The sequence below is a fragment of the Eleutherodactylus coqui genome, chromosome 8, assembly GCF_035609145.1.
Source record: "Eleutherodactylus coqui strain aEleCoq1 chromosome 8, aEleCoq1.hap1, whole genome shotgun sequence".
Lineage (NCBI taxonomy): Eukaryota > Metazoa > Chordata > Amphibia > Anura > Eleutherodactylidae > Eleutherodactylus > Eleutherodactylus coqui.
The window spans coordinates 190,145,399-190,167,452 of record NC_089844.1 but is presented as its reverse complement, the minus strand read 5'-3'; the positions used below and the strand labels follow the sequence as shown (position 1 = coordinate 190,167,452).

At 44.9% G+C, this 22,054-nt stretch overlaps 1 protein-coding gene across 1 annotated transcript in view; it reads left to right on the top strand.

Annotated features, from left to right (window-relative positions):
• The window catches only part of RFTN2 (raftlin family member 2), an 85,953-nt gene that overhangs the window by 17,686 nt on the left and 46,213 nt on the right, over positions 1 to 22,054 (top strand). Inside the window, exon 2 of the mRNA XM_066577149.1 lies at positions 14,573 to 14,756. Within this exon, the coding sequence (XP_066433246.1) occupies positions 14,573 to 14,756 (184 nt within the window). The remainder of the gene's footprint in view (positions 1 to 14,572; positions 14,757 to 22,054) is intronic.

Sequence of the window (22,054 nt, the reverse complement as noted above, 5' to 3'; positions counted from 1 at the left end):
CATGGGTCACCCTACGGGATGCTATACCCAGGACAGTAACAATAAATATGTATAAATATATCAGGGGTCAGTACAGAGATCTCTCCCATCATCTATTGTACCCAGGACTGTAACAAGGGGGCGCTCTAATAACTATGTATAGATATATCAGGGGTCAGTACAGAGATCTCTACGATCATCTATTATACCCAGGACTGTAACAAGGGGCGCTCTAATAACTATGTACAGATATATCAGGGGTCAGTACAGAGATCTCTCCCATCATCTATTATACCCAGGACTGTGACTGTAAGGGCACACACTCACTGGCGATATGAGTGAGTGAAAACGCATTATAATGAAACCAATGATTTTCAATGGTTTCATTCTCATTAGCGATGTTTTCACTGTATCCTCGCATCACAAAGAAGAATGTGCGATATCACCCATTGTTTTCAATGGGGTCGGCCGCAGCAGTGCCAGCCCCATTGAAAACATAGAGAGTACATTGCGCTCCCCTGACACAGCTGTGACTGCTATGGGAGGGAATTTCTTTATCCCCATGGGGACCGTGGGGATGAAAGAATGCCCTGTCACAGCTGTGGCAGAGCTCCACGATGCTATCCCATTGCACTGAATGGAGCCGATGCTGCTGCAGCCCATTGAAATCAATGGAATGAAGGCCACCACCGCGGTGATGATTTTCGTGGAAGGGCTTGAAATATAAGCTCTTTCCTGAAAATTATGCCTAGCTGTAAAAAAAACAAACTCACCTAGAAGAGCCATCCGGCTCTTCTCTCTGGCCCTGACAGTCTTCTACTGTCTTTTGGTGGCCAGTGATTGAAAAATTCAATGACAGCTGGGCGCTACCTCTGATTGGCTACAGCGCCCAACCAATCAGAGGCAGCTCTTTCTGGAGGCGGGGATTTTTCAATTACGGCCACCAGAAGACGGAAGACGATTGCCAGGGCCGGAGAGAAGAGCTGGATGGCTCTTCTAGGTGAGTTATTTATTAATTTTTCTTTTTTACAGCTAGGCATGATTTTCAGGAAAGGGCTTATATTTCTAGCTCTTCCTTGAAAATCATCACCACTGTGGTGGCTTTCAGTCTATTGCTTTGAATGGGGCTGCAGCATCATAAGCCCCATTGAATGCAATGGGATAGCATCGTGGACCTCTGCCACAGCTGTGACAGGGCATTCCTTCATCCCCGTGATCCCCGCGGGAATGAAGGAATCCGCTGCCATAGCAGTCACCGCAGCATCAGGGGAAAGCAATGGGTGATATCGCACATTCTTCTTTGTGATGAGAGGTTACAGTTAAAACATTGCTAATGAGAATGAAACCATTGAAAATCATTGGTTTCATTATCATGCGTTTTCACTCACTCTCGCATCGCAGGGAAGTCGTATCGCCAGTGGGTGTGAGCCCTAACAAAGGGGCACTCTCTATGTTGTAACATCACCCCAAATGTAATCTATTACCAACCTGTCCTCTTCATACATCTTTGACCTAATATCCTGATACCTCCTCATATGTAATCCCCATTATACAACCTGTCCCCCCATACATCTCTGACCTAATATCCTGATAACTCCTCATATGTAATCTATTACCAACCTGTCCCCCCATATATCTCTGACCTAATATCCTGATACCTCCTCATATGTAATCTCCTTTATGATACCTGTCCCCCGTACATCTCTGACCTAATATCCTGATACCTCCTCATATGTAATCTATTACCAACCTGTCCCCCCATATATCTCTGACCTAATATCCTGATACCTCCTCATATGTAATCTCCTTTATACAACCTGTCCCCTCATACATCTCTGACCTAATATCCTGATACCTCCTCATATGTAATCTCCTTTATACAACCTGTCCCCCCATACATCACTGACCTAATATCCTGATACCTCCTCATATGTAATCTCCTTTATACAACCTGTCCCCCCGTACATCTCTGACCTAAGATCCTGATACCTCCCCATATGTAATCTCCTTTATACAACCTGTCCCCCCGTACATCTCTGACCTAATATGCTGATACCTCCTCATATGTAATCTCCTTTATACAACCTGTCCCCCGTACATCTCTGACCTTGCCTCCTTATTCCCACCTCCACATAGGGGTTTATTTGATGTTGAAATTGTTGATGGTGCAAATTGCGCTAGAAAAGTGTTGTAGATATTTTGTGCCTCATTTGTCGTGTGTTTTAAAACATTTCCAGACAGGCTTCCTCGATGGTGTCTCAGTTTGAGCTTGACTGTGCACTGGGCAGTTAGGGAGTGTTTTTAGTTGCCTCCTGGCCCGGGTTCTGTGCTGGACAATTCAGTGCAGTCTCCTTCTGCTGTGGAGTGAGGACCTCTCTGGATCTGGTTTCTGTGGTTCTTTCAGCGGCTCTTCAGATAAGTTCAGAGATTTCCCCCACGTCTGAGGCTTTCTCATCTGTGGATAGTTTTTTTTTTTGCTCTCGGATTGATTTTATGATGATCCAGACAGGGTGTCACTGGCAGAGGGGAAGATCAGGGCTTTGCATCAGGGCGTATCTTACACTGGGGAGTATTGTGCATAGTTTTAGTGCTGGGCAACAGAAACAGCAGAACGATCCAGCTCTATGTAGCCAGTTTTGTTTTGGCCTTAACAATCAAATAAAAGATCTGATGTATTCACATTAGGCGACACGATGTTTGGATGACGTCATGGCATTGGCCATCTGTGTTGGGTGGTGTGTGGGAGGATGACTTGGGGAGCAAACACCGGGGTTCTCTATGGAATCGGCAAATGTGGAGGAATCTATGCAGTTCGGTTCTGTATCCGAGGAGTCTAGGAGAGGGGACAGGGTTCAATTTGGGGGACATTTTCTGTGCGGCCAAACAGGGCACTTTGTCCAGACTTATCCACTTTGCGGATCTTGGTCAGAGATAATGGGTGGTCTGGAGGTTATAGGGATGAATCTTTCCACTGAGATCTGTTCTGCTGTTGGGAATTTTTTTGTGATAGCGTTCTTGGATTGTGGAGCTGATGTCAATTTAATCAATTGGGAACTGGTCAAACACATGGGTTTAGAGGTAAGCGCAGTGGAGTGCCCTAATCCAGTGTCCGCTATTGACGCCACCCCCTTATCTTAGAAACCTTTAGAGCAAGGTGCAGCGTCCCATAGAGTGACCCCAGACACATGGCATACGCTGAGGAGCTGGGAGGCCAGGATGCTGGCTTGTCATAGGATGACCTTTTCCTGCTCTCAAGCACTCACATTTATAGCTTCACTCATACCACATGACAGGATAGAATTGATACATTCACAGACAGTCAGCTCACACTTCGCAGACATTAACCTCTCATTTACTGCAGCTGTGCAATACACATAACAGAATGACTAGACACTTTCCACAGAGCATCAAAACATTTATGTAGGGGGCCAGGAAAGCATGTACTGGGCCACCACAAAGGGGCATATTCATCCTTCTCATTCTGCATTGACTGCAAGGGAAGTCTTTGTGAAGAAAAAATGTGGGAGGTCTTGCTTAGCTTTCAGGGAATTCAACAAAATTATGAAGAGAGACCTGTATCCAGTGTCACTTATTCCAGATATTTTAGTCAGTTATCTGGGGCTAGCTGGTTTACTAAATTCAATTATAATTTGGGTGTTTATAACTTGATTCGGGTCAAGGAGGGAGATAAATAGAAGACGTCTTTTAACACCTGGAGGAACATTTTGAAAGCTTGGTTATGCCTTTTGGCCTCAGCAATGCGCTTGCAGTGTTTCAAGCCTTGATAAATGAAGTTCTGCATGAGTTTATCGGTCACTTTGTACTTGTGTATTTGAATAATATCCTTTTTTTCTCCAGACTATGGATCTCACGAATGTCTTGTTCTCCGTGCAGTGTGCGAGAATAAATTATTTGCAAAAAGAAAAATGTGTCTTTTCTGTTAAAGAAGTTTCATTTTTGCGTCACATTGTCACCTCAGAGGGATTCAGGATGGACCCAGAGGAGGTTCAGGCAGTTCAAGACTGGGTGAGACCAGAAAATGTTAAAGCCCTTCAGAGATTTCTGGGATTCGCCCACTATTATCGCAAGTTCATTCAAAGGTTTTTCTGGGGTGGTTAAACCCTTAGCTGACATGACTAGGAAGGATTGCTTCCCGTCAAAATGGTCTCTAGAAGCATTACTGTCTTATCAGTTGTTGAAAAGACGTTTTGCGACAGCTCTGGTCTTGGTGCAACCAGAGTTGTCCAGGCTTTTTTTGGGTAGAGGCGCACGCTTCAGAGATTGGGGTGGGGGCTATTCTTTTTCAGGGCACGGACACACTGCGGAACTTTTGACCCTGCGCCTTTTTCTCACAATAATTCTTGGCTGCTGAACAAAATTATTATATAGGGGACAGAGAACTATTTGCTACGAAGTTGGCCTTTAAGGAGTGGTGTCATCTCCTTTAAGGGGCACAACATAAAGTGGCGGTGTTCACGGAGCCTAAAAACTTGATCTACCTTGAGTCGGCAAAAACACTTAATCCGAGACAGACACACTAGTCCTTGTTCTTCTCGCGTTTCAACTTTGTGGCCTCGAACTGTCCTGGTAGTGAAAATGTCAGGGCAGAAGCTTTGTCTGGGAGTTTGGCTCCAGCTCTTCTAGATGGACCTCCGGTTCTCACTGATGGTGCAGTAGTATCAGTGGTGTCACCGGATTTGATAAAGCAGATTCATCAGTCTCAGGATTAGACTCCATTGGGTCTTCATGAGAGAAAGCTTTTCATGCTGGTACATTTGTGTTTGCGAGTCCTGTCCGATATACACAGTTCGGTCTGGGCAGGTCATCCCGGAATAAATGACTATTAACTAGAACCTTTTGGTGGACAGGGTTGAATAGGGATGTTTTTAGTTTTGTTTCTGCATGTAAGATATATGCCAGACCCAAAACACCTTAGACTCTTCATGTGGGAAGGTTGTTACCTATGCCTGTCTCTGAAAAACCCTGGGCGCATTTGTCCGTGGATTTTATTACGGATTTACCACTTTCCAAGGAGAATACAGTCATCTGGGTGGTGGTCAATCGTTTTAGTAAAATGTGCCTTTTTGTGGCACTACCCAGTCTCACAAATGCTATGACATTGCCAAAATTATTTATTTCTCATGTGATAAGATTACATGGATTACCGGTTAACATCTCCGACTGGGGAGTACAGGTTGTTTCCAAATTTTGGTGGGGGGTTGTGTATTTGGTTGGGAATTCAACTCTCCTTCTCCTCCGCATGTCATCCTCAGATTAACAGCCAAACAGAAAAATGCAATCAAAATTTGGAGTAATACTTGTGGTGCTATATTCTGGATAATCAGGAGGAGTGGCCCGAATGTTTGCCTTTGGCTGACACTGAACAGTAGGTCTTTGTAATCTACTGGCACTTTGCTATTTTTTGTAACTATGGATTTCACCCTTGTTTTGGTTTGTTTACTAATGCACATTTGGAGGTACCCAAGGAAGGGGAGTTTTCCTCTAACATTGAGACAATTTGGGAGGAGGTCCAGAGAAATCTCAAGAGGACCATAAGAAATTACAAGCAGGTAGCTGATTGGAGGTGTTCGCTGGGGGTTGATTTCTTGGTGGGAGACAGAGTTTGGCTGTCTTCCAGGAATATTATACTTAAACTACAGTCTTTTAACCCTTTTTTTTTTCCATTTTCATTTTTTCCTCCCCCCTTTTAAAAAATTGTAACTCCTTTATTTATCCATCGCCGTCGCTGTATGAGGACTTGTTTTTTGCGGGACGAGTTGTATTTTTCAATGGTGCTATTTATTGTACCATATAATGTACTGACAAAGTTTTAAGTAATTCTAAGTGGAGTTAAATGAAAAAAAATGACATTCTTCCATGTTTCAGTGCATCTTGTTTCTACGGCGCACAAACTGCAACAAAAATGACACGATAACTTTATTCTATGGGTCAGTATGATTACTACGATACCAAACTTGAATAGTTTTTTTTTGCTATACTACTTTTATTTTTTTTCAAAGACATTATTTTTTTATAATTATTTTTTGCTGCCATCATCTGCGCGCAATAACTTTTAAAAAATTTTCCATCAACTTACGTGTGCAAGGGCTACATTTTTGTGGGATGTCCTGGATTTAAATGCCACTGTCAGAATTGGCAACAGCATTTAAAGGGTTAATAGCCGCACGGCCGATTGCAGCTATTGCCTGCGGGTGTCAGCTGTAATAAACAGCTGATGCCCACACTGTATGAAGAGAGGTCACCCAGCGATCTCTCTTCATACGTACTCCGCACCTGCTTGACGTAAATGTGCATCATAAAGGGGGAAGGGGTTAAACTAGGCCGGGACTTATCGGACCATTCAAAATCATTGAGAAGATCAATGTGGTTTCTTTTAGGTTGTAGCTTCTGGACTCCTTGAGGATAGCTAATGTGTTTCATAAGACTTTACTAAAACAATATGTTGATCCTGGGGTTGGTTTGTCCCCACCTGCCCGGGTCAAAGTAGATGGAGATCTTCTATTTGAGATCAGTCGCATTATAGACTCCCGCTATGTGAGGAACACACTACAGTATTTAGCTAATTGGTGGGAAAACAAGCCAGAAAAAAGGACATGGGTCCAAGCCGCAGATGTCAATGCGGACTGTCTCATGAAAAGCTATCATAAACATAACCCTAGTAGACTGGGGCCAAGGGTCCGGAGGCACCTTCTAGAAGGTTAGGTACTTTTGTGCATTTGATCGTCTTTGACTCTGATGGGTGTGTCAGCTGTTGGTGTACAAGTGGGGGCAATTAGGGAGGGTTATAAGTTCCTTCTTGCCTGGCTTCTGTGCTGGTTAATTTCAGCGCAGTCTCCTTCTGCTGTGGAGTTGGGACATATCTGGATCTGGTTTCCGTGACTCTTCAGATAGGTCCAGAGATTTATTACTGAGATTTATTCTTAGAGGATTTGTTTCACTCCTATGGTGGAAACTTTCCCTCTGCTTATTTTCTCCTCCTTCTGCAGGGGGTTCCTGGTAGTGTGGTGTGAAAATTGCCAGAGAGTTAATATTTTGGTTTGCAGTTATTGCACACACAAAGCAGACGTGACACCTTAGGCCCACTGCCCACGGACGTTGCGATATCCCGCGGCCAATCTCAGCTGCTGGAGCCGCCGCCCGGGAGCAGGAGCCGGAAGATAGGCTGACCGTGGAGAATTGGGGCAATTCGCATTCCCAATTTTCCATCTGCTGTTGGGCCACCTTTGGACTCCATGACTGCAGTTACTCTCCTAGGCTGCTTTCCACAAAATTCTCATAGATGTGTGGGGGAATTTGCCTCCATTCCTTTAGGAGAGCTTTAGGTGATGTAAGGAATGACGGGTATGTGGGCATGCATGGATACAGCGTTCTCGTTTGTCCCAAAGATGGTATTGAGATCCGGACTTTGGGCTAACCAATAAAGTTTGCAGATGTTCTGCTCCTCAAACTAAGCCTCAGCACTGTGTGCCGTATGACATGGTGCTCATCGTATTGGTAGAGACACAGAGATGTACTAAAGTATTACCACAGGGGAGGTGATGCCACATTGTCCGGGATGTCTCTGTACCTATTAGTGGTGAGAATGGACTTCACTATAACCAATGGTCCTAACACACCCTACAACCCACCCACACACCATAACAGAACCTTCTCCATACCTCATTGTTGGGACAGATCAGTCACATAGAAATTGCTTTCCAGACAAACGCCACATCCAAGTGTGCCCATAAAATCGGAATATGGTGTACTGTGATTTATCTGTCCACAACACTCAAAGAACCATTGCAAGTGCCGCTGTGATGTTGTGTACAGCCGCTGGTACGTGGTAACCCTTTGCATGCAGTTCTCTACGGATGGTTCTGGTACTAATGGATGTTCCCATGTCCCGTGAGACCTCCTAGAGTGGGCAAACGATGTGTGTGATTCCTTCACAGCTCGTACTAGGCTCCGTTGTCCAAATTCTGTTAGTTTGCGAGGTCTCTCTGAACATGGCTGCACCGGATGGTCTCCATCTCCCAATAACATGGCCAATGGTGGACTCTGGGAGGTCCAGAAGCTGTGATGTCCCGTACTGATTGGTTGGTGACATCCCACCACCAGACCCTGTTGTCAGCTCTACACTGGGTGACATCCCCCCGCCAGACCCCGTTGCCAGCTCTACACCTGGTGACATCCCCCCGCCAGACCCCGTTGCCAGCTCTACACCTGGTGACATCCCCCCGCCTGACCGCTTTGTCAGCTCTACAGCTGGTGACATCCCCCCGCCAGACCCCGTTGTCAGCTCCACACCTGGAGACATCCCCCCAAAAGCCCCATTGTCAGCTCTACACCTGGTGAAATCCCCTCACCTGACACTGTTGTCAGCTCTACACCTGGTGACATCCCCCAACCAGACCCCATTGTTAGCTCTACACCTGGTGAAATCCCCTCACCAGACACTGTTGTCAGCTCTACTTCTGGTGACATCCCCCCTCAAGACGCCATTGTCAGCTGTACACCTGGTGTCATTCCACCAAGAGACCCCATTGTCAGCTGTACACCTGGTGTCATCCCACCAAGAGACCCCATTGGCAGCTCTACACCTGGTGACATGCCACCACCAGACCCTGTTTTCAGCTCTACACCTGGTGACATCCCCCCACCAGACCCCGTTGTCAGCTGTACACCTGGTGACATCCCCCCCCCCCCCCCGCCAGACCCCATTGTCAGCTCTACCCCTGGTGACATCCCTCCACCAGACCCCATTGTCAGCTCTACACCTGGTGACATCCCCCCACCAGACCCCGCCAGACCCCATTGTCAGCTCTACCCCTGGTGACATCCCTCCACCAGACCCCATTGTCATCTCTACACCTGGTGACATCCCACCACCAGACCCTGTTTTCAGCTCTACACCTGGTGACATCCCACCACCAGACCCTGTTGTCAGCTCTACACCTGGTACTGGTCACAGGTACTGACACATTCCCGGGATCCGTGGAACCTTCCAGAATGATCTCTGCAGGATATTATCCTGATGACAGTTTTATAGTCAGGGACTATTTTAAAGCGTTTTTTTCCGTTACCTAAAACTGCTTCCCAATTATTCTGTCTTTCCCGGTTGCATCTGATGGTTTCTATACTGGGATATGATGTGGGATCCTCCTCTTTATACCTAATGCTCACACATCACCGGACTGCTGGGGGGCCAATACTTCTGTCAACTACATGACAGAATACAGATGCAAACTTTTATATATTTGTTTTGTTTTTTAGATCATGCGTTTTATATCATGGATCATATTTAGGGAAATTGAATGTCATTTTCTTGACTGGCTTTCTGGGGATGAAGCAGCAGATGATTATAGATATGAATTAACCCTAACATCAACATTTCACATTTTCTATGAGCTGAAAACAACTTCTGAGCCTCCCGACAACTGACCCCCGGACTATCGGAGCATGCAGCTACAGATAAACAAGTGGTTGCTGATAGATTCCGTCAGCTCTAGGACCTCCACATTTTTCATTGGCATGAGAAATTGAATGCTTATGGTGTATACCGTTATAGAGCCCCGCCACCTGTAGCTCTTCCTCTGCCGCCTCCTGCTGCCCCCCTGCTATGGAGGGCTCTGCCCGTACTTCCCCCTCTACCCTCTGTCTCCTGGCAGACAGGTACCTCCATACAGCTACAGGCAGACCCACCAGTAGCGGCTAGCAGAACTGTGGGCAGCGTAATGCTCCCCATACATGTACCGCAGGCAGCTGCTCCCAATGGAAGCAGGTCGTGCATAGCCCATGGCAAATCGCAGCATGCTGCGATTTCTTTCCAGCAAATGGAAAATCGCAATCTATTTCCGCTGGTGACCAAGAAATCACATTTTTCCATAGCATGCTATGGGCTGGATTTGCTGCAAATTCCAGAGGCGGAATCTCGTTCAGCCAATTGGGAGCCAGAGGCGTGACGGGGGCATTCCTCTATGCAAGCCCTGTCAAACCCCTAGCTTCCTGTGGTGACAAGGTACAACAGTACCGTACCGAGTTTGGTTCTGGTGTTCTAATACTACATCCATGTACTGAGATTGGTCTGTCCCTTATTTATATACTGGGCTTGGTTCTGGTGCTGTATGTATGTACTGAGGGTTTTTTCCAGCCCTTTCTTTATATTATGAGTTTGGTCCTGGTACTGTATTTATTCACTTGCTGTTGTGCTCTGGGTTTGCTGCTATTTTGCTGCTTTCTGCACAAGCGGACTCCTATCAGTGTAATATATTTTGTATATTTTTATGATGGGGGGAGTGCACCACACAAGGTGCCACCTACCCTAAAGCTGGGTGTCTTTCCACCTGCCCTCAGAGTTCCTTTGCACCCCTATGCCCATGTGATATGTGAGAGAGGGATATTCAGGACCATGCTTTATAATGTGGCTATAAACTCTGCGGTATCCGCGGTAGGCATCCACACCGCAAATCCGCAGCAAATACCATCCATGGCATGCTGTGGAAAAATGCTTCTTCCTGCACACTTCCGGAAACGAATTGCGCTTTCTGTGACTGAAGGAAAAATCGCAGCATTCTCCATTTTTGCGCGGATTCCGTGTGGACAGCTTCCATTGATGTCGATGAAAGCCGTCTGACCTGCAGCCAATCGGGTTGCGAATTCCACGTCATTGCCTAGCAACAGCGCAGGGAAAAAAATCTGTACTGTGCATGTCTGACGACGAGCCCCAGGGGCCATCCGCAGTACGGATGAAGAACAGAAATGACAGGTACGCGCGGATGCCGGCTGCTGTCAGGATGGCATTCTGCTGCTGGCTCCCGGGTGCAGGCGCCCTAATGCTGGGATGTACTCAACATCTAATGTTTACACCAAAATTTGTTTGCAAATTTTAAAGGGGTTTTCCCATGACTAAAAATTGCGCACTCTGTTCTTCCTGGTTGCTGCTGCCAGGACATGTGACTTCTATATCCAATCACTGGCTATAGAGTGCTGTGTTCAGTGATTGGCTGTAGCAGTCACATGTCCTCTCAGCAGCAAGCGGGAAGTACAGAATAACTGGGAAGCAGTTTTAGGAAAAAACGCTTTAAAATAGTTACTGACTCTAAAACTGTCATCAGGATAATATGCTGCAGAGATCATTCTGGAAGGTTCCACGGATCCCGGGAATGTGTCAGTACCTGTGTGATAGGTAAGAGGGGGCAGTCATGTAAGAACGGCGCTGTGATGGAGCAGGGAGGTTTCTGGAGCGCAACGGAAATGGGACAAAGAAATGTAATCCGACAATGGAGCGCAAATGACAGCGCTCGTCAGGGTGCATTCACGCCGGCGAACGCGATATCGTTTTGAGTTGCTTGGACTAATATCATGCCTGAAAAATTCCAATTCTGGATGTCAGTGTGATGTGGTTTTACTTAAAAATGGCATTACATCACATCGCATGTTCGTGAAAAAATCCCAAGTGCTTCCAATGGTAGAAGCCTCCGCGCACTCGCATGTAACTCACATGGCGCACAGTAGGAAATAATATCGTCTCCCTTGCGAGAACTTGCCGCGATTTGGCAGCATCGCTGTGAGGGGAGAATCACCATGTGAATAAACAATTACAATGTGTCAATAATACGCATGAGTTCCGTCCGTATCACCATCAGATGGAACTCGCGTGTGAATCAACCCTAAGGGCGCTTTCACACGGACGAGAAAAATGACATGACATTTGTGCATTGCAGGACGCACAAATCTCGCGCACACGTGAACCCCTTTCCTTTGAATGGGATCATATGCATGAGTGATTTTTTTTTTTTCTGCATTGCATTGTGGAATAGGAAATAAAATCACGGTATGTCCCTTCTTTGGCGGTTTCCTCGGGACGCCTCGTCCATTGTTTTCAATGGGGTCAGAAAACACATCGCACAGCGTGCAATGTGCGTGCGATTGTAATGTGAGGCTACCCAATGGAAACTATTGGAAACACTTGCCAATCCTCCGACGTGACTGAAAGCCAAACCACAGGATTGCTACTGTACTGAGCGCCTCGTATCCGCGGGTGCGTCGCACGTTCCCGACAGGCGATCTCACGCTTGGCCGTAGTAGCTGTAATTGCGTCACCCAGGAGTGAGGCCACTCTCACACATCCATTTTTACTGTGATTACAGCGGCGTTCTAAACACGTAATCACAGTATAACGCTCCCATTGATTTCACTGGGGCCTCGCAGTCATGCACCATCAAGCACCACAATTTGCAGCTAAAAACTAAAGTAAATTCACGGCAAAGTGCTGCGAATGCAATTGCGGCGTTTTGCCGAGCGCCTGTGTGAGAGTGGCCTGAAGATAGTTCCAAGGTGTCGGCGACCTGTGGTTGGACTTGCTGCTCAGTAGATACATTTGTTGTCTCTGCTGCTGCCTGTATTCTAATCTCTACAACCGGGTTAAAGGGACGGTCACCAGTCTTCACCACAGTAGGCAGTGGCACGATTGTGATGGATCTGCCCTTCTCACACTGTTTTGTCATAGCTAATAGTAGATGTTTGGCAGAGAGGGCCAGTGCGCACGCTAGCTCTACCATCTGCGTGTTATTCACCAGTCTGCCCCTCTGATGGGGATAGCATCATAGGCATCATCCACATACCACTCTGAAGTTTTACACCTGCGTCTTGCGCTCAGCTGCCCTCGCATTCGCAGATAAACGATACAATTTGCGGGCAGAATCAAGGAACTTATCGCTGCATGAGCCGGCAACCGAGCGCACAGCGCAAGACTTTAGAGCAAGGTGTGGATAACAGGTGCTCTGCCTTCTTCTCCCATCCCTGCTCCGCCGCAGTCTAGTGCAGAATCCGGTAAGGGCACAAGGGAGAGCGGCCGTGGGGTCAGTGGCACGATGAGTCGGGAGGGGACATAACGGAAACCCAGTCTCCGAAGCCCAGCCAATCAAGTTGTGTGCGTTGCTTGTGGGTGTGCAGCTTGTCTCCAGCCATTCTCCTGGTGGAGACAAGATACAACAGAGCAGGCAGAACTGACACAGAACAGAATGGCCAAAGTAGGCTGATTGCCATGAACTAACAAACACACCAATTCAAAGACAGCCAGGAAGTGCATCAGCTCACCTTAAATAGGGGAGTAATGCCTAATTAACCCCACAGGTGAACTGAGAGGCAGAGACCTGGTTAACCCTCTCAGCACTGGACAGAAGCATAAAGGAAGGACAGAGACCTTACATTCTGCTTCATTTACATGCTATTCGGGTATTCTTTTATAATCATTGGTAGCAAAACAGTGTGAGAAAGGCGGATCTATCACTAGTGTAGCACTGTTACTGTCTGCTGTGGTAAAAGCTGGAAACGGGTCCGCTTTAATGTCAGGATTAGCGGATGAGGAGCCGCAGTGCCACAGATTGGTCCAGTGGAGACACCTGAGGAACTCCGGTCTACTCTTTTTCCCCACCAGTTGGGATTTGGGCTTCGCTGTGGGGTCCACAGGCCTTTACACTGGAAGTAGCCCCAGTTATGTGGCTGCGGATACTACTATGGACCAGTGTGCATTACCTGAGTGTGTGATCGGAGGCAGCATCAGAGAAGTCTGGGTTGTGTCAGGCCGTAGAGATTAGAGTGATCAGTAAGCAGAGGTCAGGACTGGAGAATGAAGACAAGTCAGAAATAGCTGAAGCTGGCAAATCAGAACACGCTAGACAGCACCTTAAAGGGGTTGCATCACAATTGTAAGCTAATCCCTATCCAAAGGACAGAGGACAATTTGCGGCTCCCGCAGATCTTGAGGATGGGACTCCTGTGTCCCGCTCTACTGTTACTGTAATGGTCACGTCTCCCACCGCAGTGATGTCACTGTGAATGTAGTCCTGGCAGTCAGCACTCCATTCATTTCAATAGGGTTCATGGAGATAGCTGAGCAGCATTCACTTGGGTATCTCCGCAGTCCCATTGAAAGTGAATGCAGCCATAGTGTGCTTGTGCGACCAGCACTCCAACCAGTCTCCTCCTCACTGCAGATCAACGGGGGAGTCAGCAGGTTATCCCATATCCTATGGCAATTGTGGTAGAATCCCTTTAAGCTGCACCAAAAGACCACAAACCCAACCTTCATAGGTGAAGGATACCTAATCTATCCAGGGACAACTTCCAATTGTTAGGGGAAGATTTACCGTGGTACACGCTGGCCCTCCAAGAGTGCAGGCTCATGCAGGCGCATGTACGCAAGGGGAGGCTGACAGAAGCCAGGCAGATTCTAGAGCTGGACATTTGGAGAAGGGTGCAATAGGACACACACTGCAACCGCGAGGCCAGCGGCAGCCGCAAACTGTAACACAAAGGATTCTATGGACAGGGCTTTATGGCGCTCCAAGATCAGTTCAGTTGCACCCTGGGAGGTCTGGACTGCTACAATGCTGCTGCCTGAAGCCGACCTCGGTCTAGTTGATGGCACATAAAGCATGCAGTATATTAGTCCCAGAGGCTTTTATGTACTTCACTGTATTACTGGACCACTAAATCCGCTTTGATTCATGAGGTTATAGATCACTTATAATGTGATGCTCATTAGGTTACAAAGTGATTAATCAGTTATTGTTTTTTTCTTTTTCAGCATCTGCCAATATCAATGTCATTAAGATTAAGTCATTGCTTGATATTCCAAGCAAGGTAGAAGAATACTACTTAAGAGGATACATGGTTGCTGCAGTTCATCCGATTATCGTATCTAGCGGTCGTAGACGGCACTTGCCCATTAGTTACTTGTATCGAGTAGTACTATATCGACTTAAATTAAGGTAAGTTACTTCGTCAACATCTGATCAGCAATAGATTAGATCAGCAAAGTGACACAATATTCTGGTTCAATGGATCTTGTATGCAAAAAAGAGAAGCGGTCACAGCACCTCCATTAAAATAAGTCGTTCCTACGGACATGTGCTGTTTATAGTCATGCGAATAAAGGACTCACATTTTAATGGAGGTGCTGTGACTCGTTTCATGTATATTCCCAGCAGCACTCACATTGTTATTAACAACATCCGCTCCTTAATTCAGAAGTCTAATCATTTTAAACCCCTTGCGACTGACGACATTAACCTTTTGCAATCCAATTTTGGATTCAGGGTTTCCTAGGGGGCTTTCTCTTTCTGCCATTATACAATGGCGCTACCTGCTGGCTAGAGTCAGTACTGCGGTATTGGACATGCTGGAGAGGCCCCCGACAACAAAGTGGCCAGTAATATACAATAAGAATACCCTGCCAGACGTCTTCTGACATCGGAGCTGTACAGGCTTCAATCAGAATGTCTTTAGACGTCAGACAGTGGATTGGAAAAGGTTAAATTTGCGTCACTGCTGTCTAGGCTTTGTGCAGCAGCAATGTAAATTTATGTTTGCTGCTCCACCAACGATGAATAAAACATTCCCCTACAGAGAATGAAATATCTGAAACAGGCTGTTACCCACAGCCTATTTGGTGCCACCATTGGGACTGATTGATTCAGGTCCCAATGATGTTATCACAGACAGCGCAGGCTGGGAAAGCTTAATTTAGTAACAAATTTTCCAGACAGGTCAGAGCTGCACCAAAATTTCTCCCTTTCACAGAATCCTAGAATGGTAGAGTTGGAAGAGACCTCCAGGGTCATCGGGTCCGACCCCCTGCTCAGTGCAGGATCACTAAATCATCCCAGACAGATATCTGTCCAGCCTTTGTTTGAACACTTCCATTGAAGGAGAACTCCCCACCTCCCGTGGTAACCTGTTCCACTCATTGATCACCCTCACTGTCTTTCTACTCCGTCCTCTTGTCAGTGTAAGATCAGAACAGAGATGAGGGGAACGTACTCTTTAATTACTGTAGGTGATTGTAAAGTGTAGCATTCATTTTTTTATACTTTATCTAAAAATGAGTTACATTTTAAAATCTACATTACCATATGGCGTATTTTGGTGCGGATCTGCAGCTGATTTCAACTTTTCAAATGTAGGTGTGAATTAAGTTGTGGATCCACGGCCAAATCTGTATAAAATCCACATCAGTGGTATAATGAGGAATTTAATGTGGATTTTCCACTGTGGAAAATCTGCACTACTTGCACTACGTGTGAAGGTAGCTTTAAGTTATTTTATTACAGAAATTAATTAATCAGCCCCGTGTGTATAAATTAGAAATGACTGATATGTGTCTTATTCTATTTAATTATTTAATTCGTTCCTTTCCCTCCCCCACTCCCTCCTCTCTCTTCCTTTCTCCATCCGCGTTCTGATACATTCTACTTCTAAGCTAACAATACTAAACTGACTTAGAGTTCAATATAATTCTATTAAACTCTGGATCTAAGAAAGTGCCTTGTCTTCGGATGTTACACAGATGCTCAGTTATCTCTCTAATTATAATAACTACAGGAGAAGTGATCCACCAATCAGGCAATGTGAGAGCTGAAGTTCCAGGCATCTCCCTGTCCTATCAGAATAGAATGTAAAAATTAACACAAACTCAAAAAGGAGAAACGTATAAAATAGGTTTTGAAATTACATAAGGAAATGTTGAGGTTCCCGTTTTTATAAATCTTCATGTTACTGCGTGACCTTTTTGCTATTGTTTATTTTATAGTATTCATAATAATAATAATAATCTTTATTTGTATAGCGCCAACTTATTCTGCAGTGCTTTATTCACAAAACTTTAATAAAAACTGATTTAAGCATAAAAAAATTATGAATGAAATATAAATGAAAAGCAATATACATCAAAACTAAAAACATTAATTAAATTGCTCAAAAATGTGCAACATTTTTCAAATTTTCTTCCGAAATAAAGCAAAGAAGAGAAAATATATAACATAATAACATAGAATGTCAGGCCGAAAAAAGAGATATGTCAGTCCAGTTCAGCCTATTAACCCCCAAAGTTGATCAAGAAGAAAGAAGAAAAAACTAAACAAATGAGGTAGGAACCAATTTTCCTCATTTAAGGGAAAAAAATTCATAATAATTTCTGGAGCACCGACCCTTCTGAAGTAATCAGTGATATAACATGTAATATTGTGACGCTCAAGAAAGACGTCCAGACCCCTCTTGTACTTTTTTATCGCTTCACCATCACTGCGTCCTCAGGAGAGAGTTCCATAGTCTTACTGCTCTTACAGTAAAGAACCCCTTCTATGTTGTGTAGAAACCTTTTTTCCTCTGGATGTAGAGAGTGCCCCCTTGTTACAGTCCTGGGTATAATAGATGATGGGGGAGATCTCTGTACTGAGCCCTGATATAATATACATGGTTATTAGAGCGCCCACTGGATACTGTCCTGGGTATAATGGATAATAAAAGAGATCTCTGTACTGATCCCTGATATATCTATACATAGTTATTAAAGTGCCCACTTGTGACAGTCCTGCGTATAATAGATGATGAGGGAGATGTAAGTACTGAGCCCTGATAGATCTATACATAGTTATTAGAGCACCCACTTGTTACAGTCCTGGGTATAATAGATGATGGGGGAGATCTCTGTACTGAGCCCTGATATAATATGCATAGTTATTAGAGCGCCGCCTTGTTACAGTCCTGGGTATAATAGATGATAGGAGAGATCTCTGTACTGACACCTGATATATCTGTACATAGTTATTAGAGTGCCCACTTGTGACAGTCCTGGGTATAATAGATGTTAGGAGAGATCTCTGGGAGTTTCAGAGGCAGTCAAGGTCCAATTACTAAATTCACCACTGACTCTTTTGGACCAGCAGACTAATAAGCTTAAAATTAAAATTTAACTTTTATTTATTCACTTAAAAAGTATGAAATAGACAAACAAACATACACATATATGTAGTGGATACTGTCTCACTTAGAGATCTCAATTCCTCAATTGAAGATTTCGGACAACTAGTGTGTCCAATTACTAGCAAGCTAATATAGTGCGTATATTTTACGCGTGCCCTCAGGTAGAGTGGCAATTTTGAATAATTCACAGGCTCTCCCGGCCAAAAACACACCAGTGGCAGTTGATTTGTATGATATATTTTTTGACCGCAACAAGTGTTTAATAAGTTCCCTACGCGTTTTACCCCCAACCACACAGGGGCTCCTCAGGAGCCAATAGTTGTACCAGGAATCAGTTTATGGCAAGTGGTTATGGAGAACAAGAATGTCGTACGAAGGTCAAATCACCGCCCTCACGTACCTATTCGTTAGTGATCGGCTAGTATGTTTCAAAATTATTTATTAGTGATTAGCTGGTATAATCTTCCCACAAAAACAATCGTGGACAAAAAATTATCTTTTTGGGAGTTACCCTCAGGGGTATTGTTATTATAGGCAGGGAAACCCCAATAGATAATAATACGTCCCTCTATGGTTTCCACTGCCTTGTCCTCTAAGGAGCTAATCCCTCACTGGTGACTCACTACAGGGAAGGTAGTAGCATCCAATGAGCAGTTGTTCTCTAATGCATCTACCTAACCTTCTCTCAGGAGTCAATAGTGACAACCCACAATCGGTTATTCACCCTCTGTTTCTAAGATAAGAGACAGCGTTTAAAAGCAGATATCAGAAAATAAATGAACAGAGATGCAGCATGTCAGCCCTGATGGTGGGCTAACAGCAATAGTGAGGAAAAATAAATGAACAGAGATGCAGCATGTCAGCCCTGATGGTGGGCTAACAGCAATAGTGAGGAAAAATAAATGAGCAGAGATGCAGCATGTCAGCCCTGATGGTGGGCTAACAGCAATAGTGAGGAAAAATAAATGAACAGAGATGCAGCATGTCAGCCCTGATGGTGGGCTAACAGCAATAGTGAGGAAAAATAAATGAGCAGAGATGCAGCATGTCAGCCCTGATGGTGGGCTAACAGCAATAGTGAGGAAAATAAATGAGCAGAGATGCAGCATGTCAGCCCTGATGGTGGGCTAACAGCAATAGTGAGGAGTTCAGACAAAATGGTTTATATAGAGGTCAGAGTGTACCTCCCATCAGGGGAGTGTCAAATTATATACCAATCATTGAGCAGTCTCCTTGATGACACATAATGACACGCCTACCCCTCTTCATACACAGGTCTATTGTCATGGCAACTAATAGATGCATCTTAGTGCTGTCTTTTTACAGACTATTACAGTGCATGATCAATTCTGGTAATGTTCACATCGGTTTCACCACAATATAGTGGATACAGCGTTGTTTAGACCATCCTGTTGGATTAAAGGATACTTACATGATAAAGCAGTTTATTGTTATGCCGCTATGTTGTGGGTGTGTCGGTATGGCGCCGCTAATTCAAGCGTGCTGACGATATTCTACGTGGCTGGCGTCATGACGCTGTCTATGTGAAGAGATGATGCCACTCCCAGTCCCCATAGTAAGCTACGCGCTCCAGGCGTGATGACGTAGTCTGTGCGTCGTCACGTGTGCGGAGCGTGATGACGTGGACGGCGGCGTCTACATATTGACGTCACTGCTCATAATGAGCTCTGCGTCTAATCATAATGGCATTGCTGATACGTGAATACGTAATCCACGACGTTAAGGCGTTATGACGATTTCAATGTGAGATCACTTATTTGTCATTGGCTGTCCCGCGATTGTGGGCGTAGTTGCATATCTCCTTAGTAGCGGTCTAGATTTGGGGGGCGTGTCCTCCCTTCATATCCATGGCTCAGGGTAAATGTAAAGATATAAATGCTCCGGGGTATGTTAATTCTATGCCTTCAAATAAACTGTCATTAATCTGATATTCTAGATAATGATAATGATGTTAATATATCAAGTCCAGGGCTCAAAAAACGGGGGTTTGGCCTCAATGGCTTATATAGATCGCGGTTACATATTTATCCCTAATATGAAAAATTAGGATACCCCGAGATTATGCTCAAAATTGAATTTCAATGGTAAAATTGTATCATCCTTTAAGATGCAGGTGACAACTCACCCCAGATGTATTGTGTTTTTACAATAAAGTAAATAAAGATGAATGCAAGATGGTATGTCATTTATTAGTGTTTGTATGTTAGTCTGGTGTCTCAATATATTTCCGACATTCACTTCCCTGCTACAAGCTCAGATAAAACAGTTGAATGATATATTTTCATTGAGGCCTAGTGGATTGACAGAATCTAATCTGTAAATCCATCCTGTCTCTTTTTGCAACAGTAGTTTATTGATGTCTCCCTTGCGTCCATCAGGACGAATGACTTCAATTCCTTGGAAACAGATGCACCATTCATCTCCCCCGTGGGCTTCCCACATATGTGTTGCTACCGGTGTGGGTTCTTTGCGTCGAATGTTCCCTAAGTGGGCAAGTACTCTGCGACGGAGCTGTTGTTGCGTCTTGCCCGCATAGTTCTTTGGACACGTACATGTCGCTAGGTACACTACATTCCTTGTGCGACAAAGAGAGATCTCTGTACTGACCCCTGATATATCTATACATAGTTATTAGAGCGCCCCCTTGTTACAATCCAGGGAATAATAGATGATGGGAGAGATCTCTGTATTGTCCCCTGATGTATAATATATCAGGGGTCAGTACAGAGATCTCTCCCATCATCTATTTATACCCAGGACTGTAACAAGGGTGCACTGTAATAACCATGTATAGATATATCAGGGGTCAGTACAGAGACCTGTCCCTTCATCTATTTATACACAGGACTGTAACAAGGGGCGCTCTAATAACTATGCATAGATATATCAGGGGTCAGTACAGAGATCTCTCCCATCATCTATTATACCCAGGACTGTAACAAGGGGGCACTGTAATAACCATGTATAGAATAGATGTATCAGGGGTCAGTACAGAGACCTGTCCCTTCATCTATTTATACACAGGACTGTAACAAGGGGGCGCTCTAATAACTATGTATAGATATATCAGAGGTCAGTACAGAGATCTCTCTCATCATCTATTATACCCAGGACTGTAACAAGGGGGCACTGTAATAACCATGTATAGATGTATCAGGGGTCAGTACAGAGACCTGTCCCTTCATCTATTTATACACAGGACTGTAACAAGGGGGTGCTCTCTACAGCTAGAGGAAAGAAACTTTCTATACCAACATAAAAGAGAAGTGAGACAATGGAACTCTTTCCTGAGAATATGGTGATGGCAAACTCACAAAAAGTGTTCAAGAGGGGCCTGGACGCCTTTCTTGAGTGATACAATATTATATGCTATAATCATTAATAACTTCAGAAGGGTCAGTGATCCGGGGATTATTCTGATTGCCAGATTGAAGTCAAGAAGGAATTTTTTCCCCTTGAAATTAAGTTTTTTTTTTGCCTTCTTGTGGATCAACATTGGGCGTTAATCGGCTCAACTGGATGGACATATGTATTTTTTCGGCCTCACAATTATGATAAATTGGAGTGTTGCCTTCCTGTTATGCTTTCTGCGCCTCGCATGGTCAGAATGTCTTATCCAGTCCTGCCCATGCGAGGAGGAGAAAGGGGAATAAAGGACCAGCGTTCCGACTTCCTCCTCTGTCCACTGATGATGAGCAGGCCAGGCGATTAGCTAATGGATGGAGGTCCTGAGCGGCAGGCCTTTGTCCATCAACTACTGATGACCTATCCAGGGGATAGGTGCTCAGCTAAAAACAGCCCAGACAACCCCATTAAGGCTGGGTTCCCACAGGATGGAGATTTTGCTGAAATATCGCAAAATGTCTGCAGTGGGACTGCGCGGACTGCGGGTTTGATGCAGCATTTCTGCTTGTCTTCCGCTGCAGAAATGTCCCCCCATAGAGAGAAGTGAGTCCGCAGTATAAACGGTGATACAATTGATATGCCACAAATTTGAATTCCACGCCGCATGTCATTTTCTGCGTGGCTAGTCTGCAGTGGACTGTTGGCAGCGTGTGAACGAGATTTTTGCAAATCTCATCCACTTTGTTGCTTAGTTTCGGGTTTAAAAATTCTGCAGAAATTCCACCCCATGTGAACCTAGCCTAAGGAGGCAGATTTCACCTTGAATTTGCTGTAGATTCATGGTAAATCTGTTGTGTGAATGTAGCCTTAGAAATGTTATTATAAGTTTGTGACACAATATCGTGAGCGGCGCCGGAGGGGTTTGGGCGGTGGAGATACC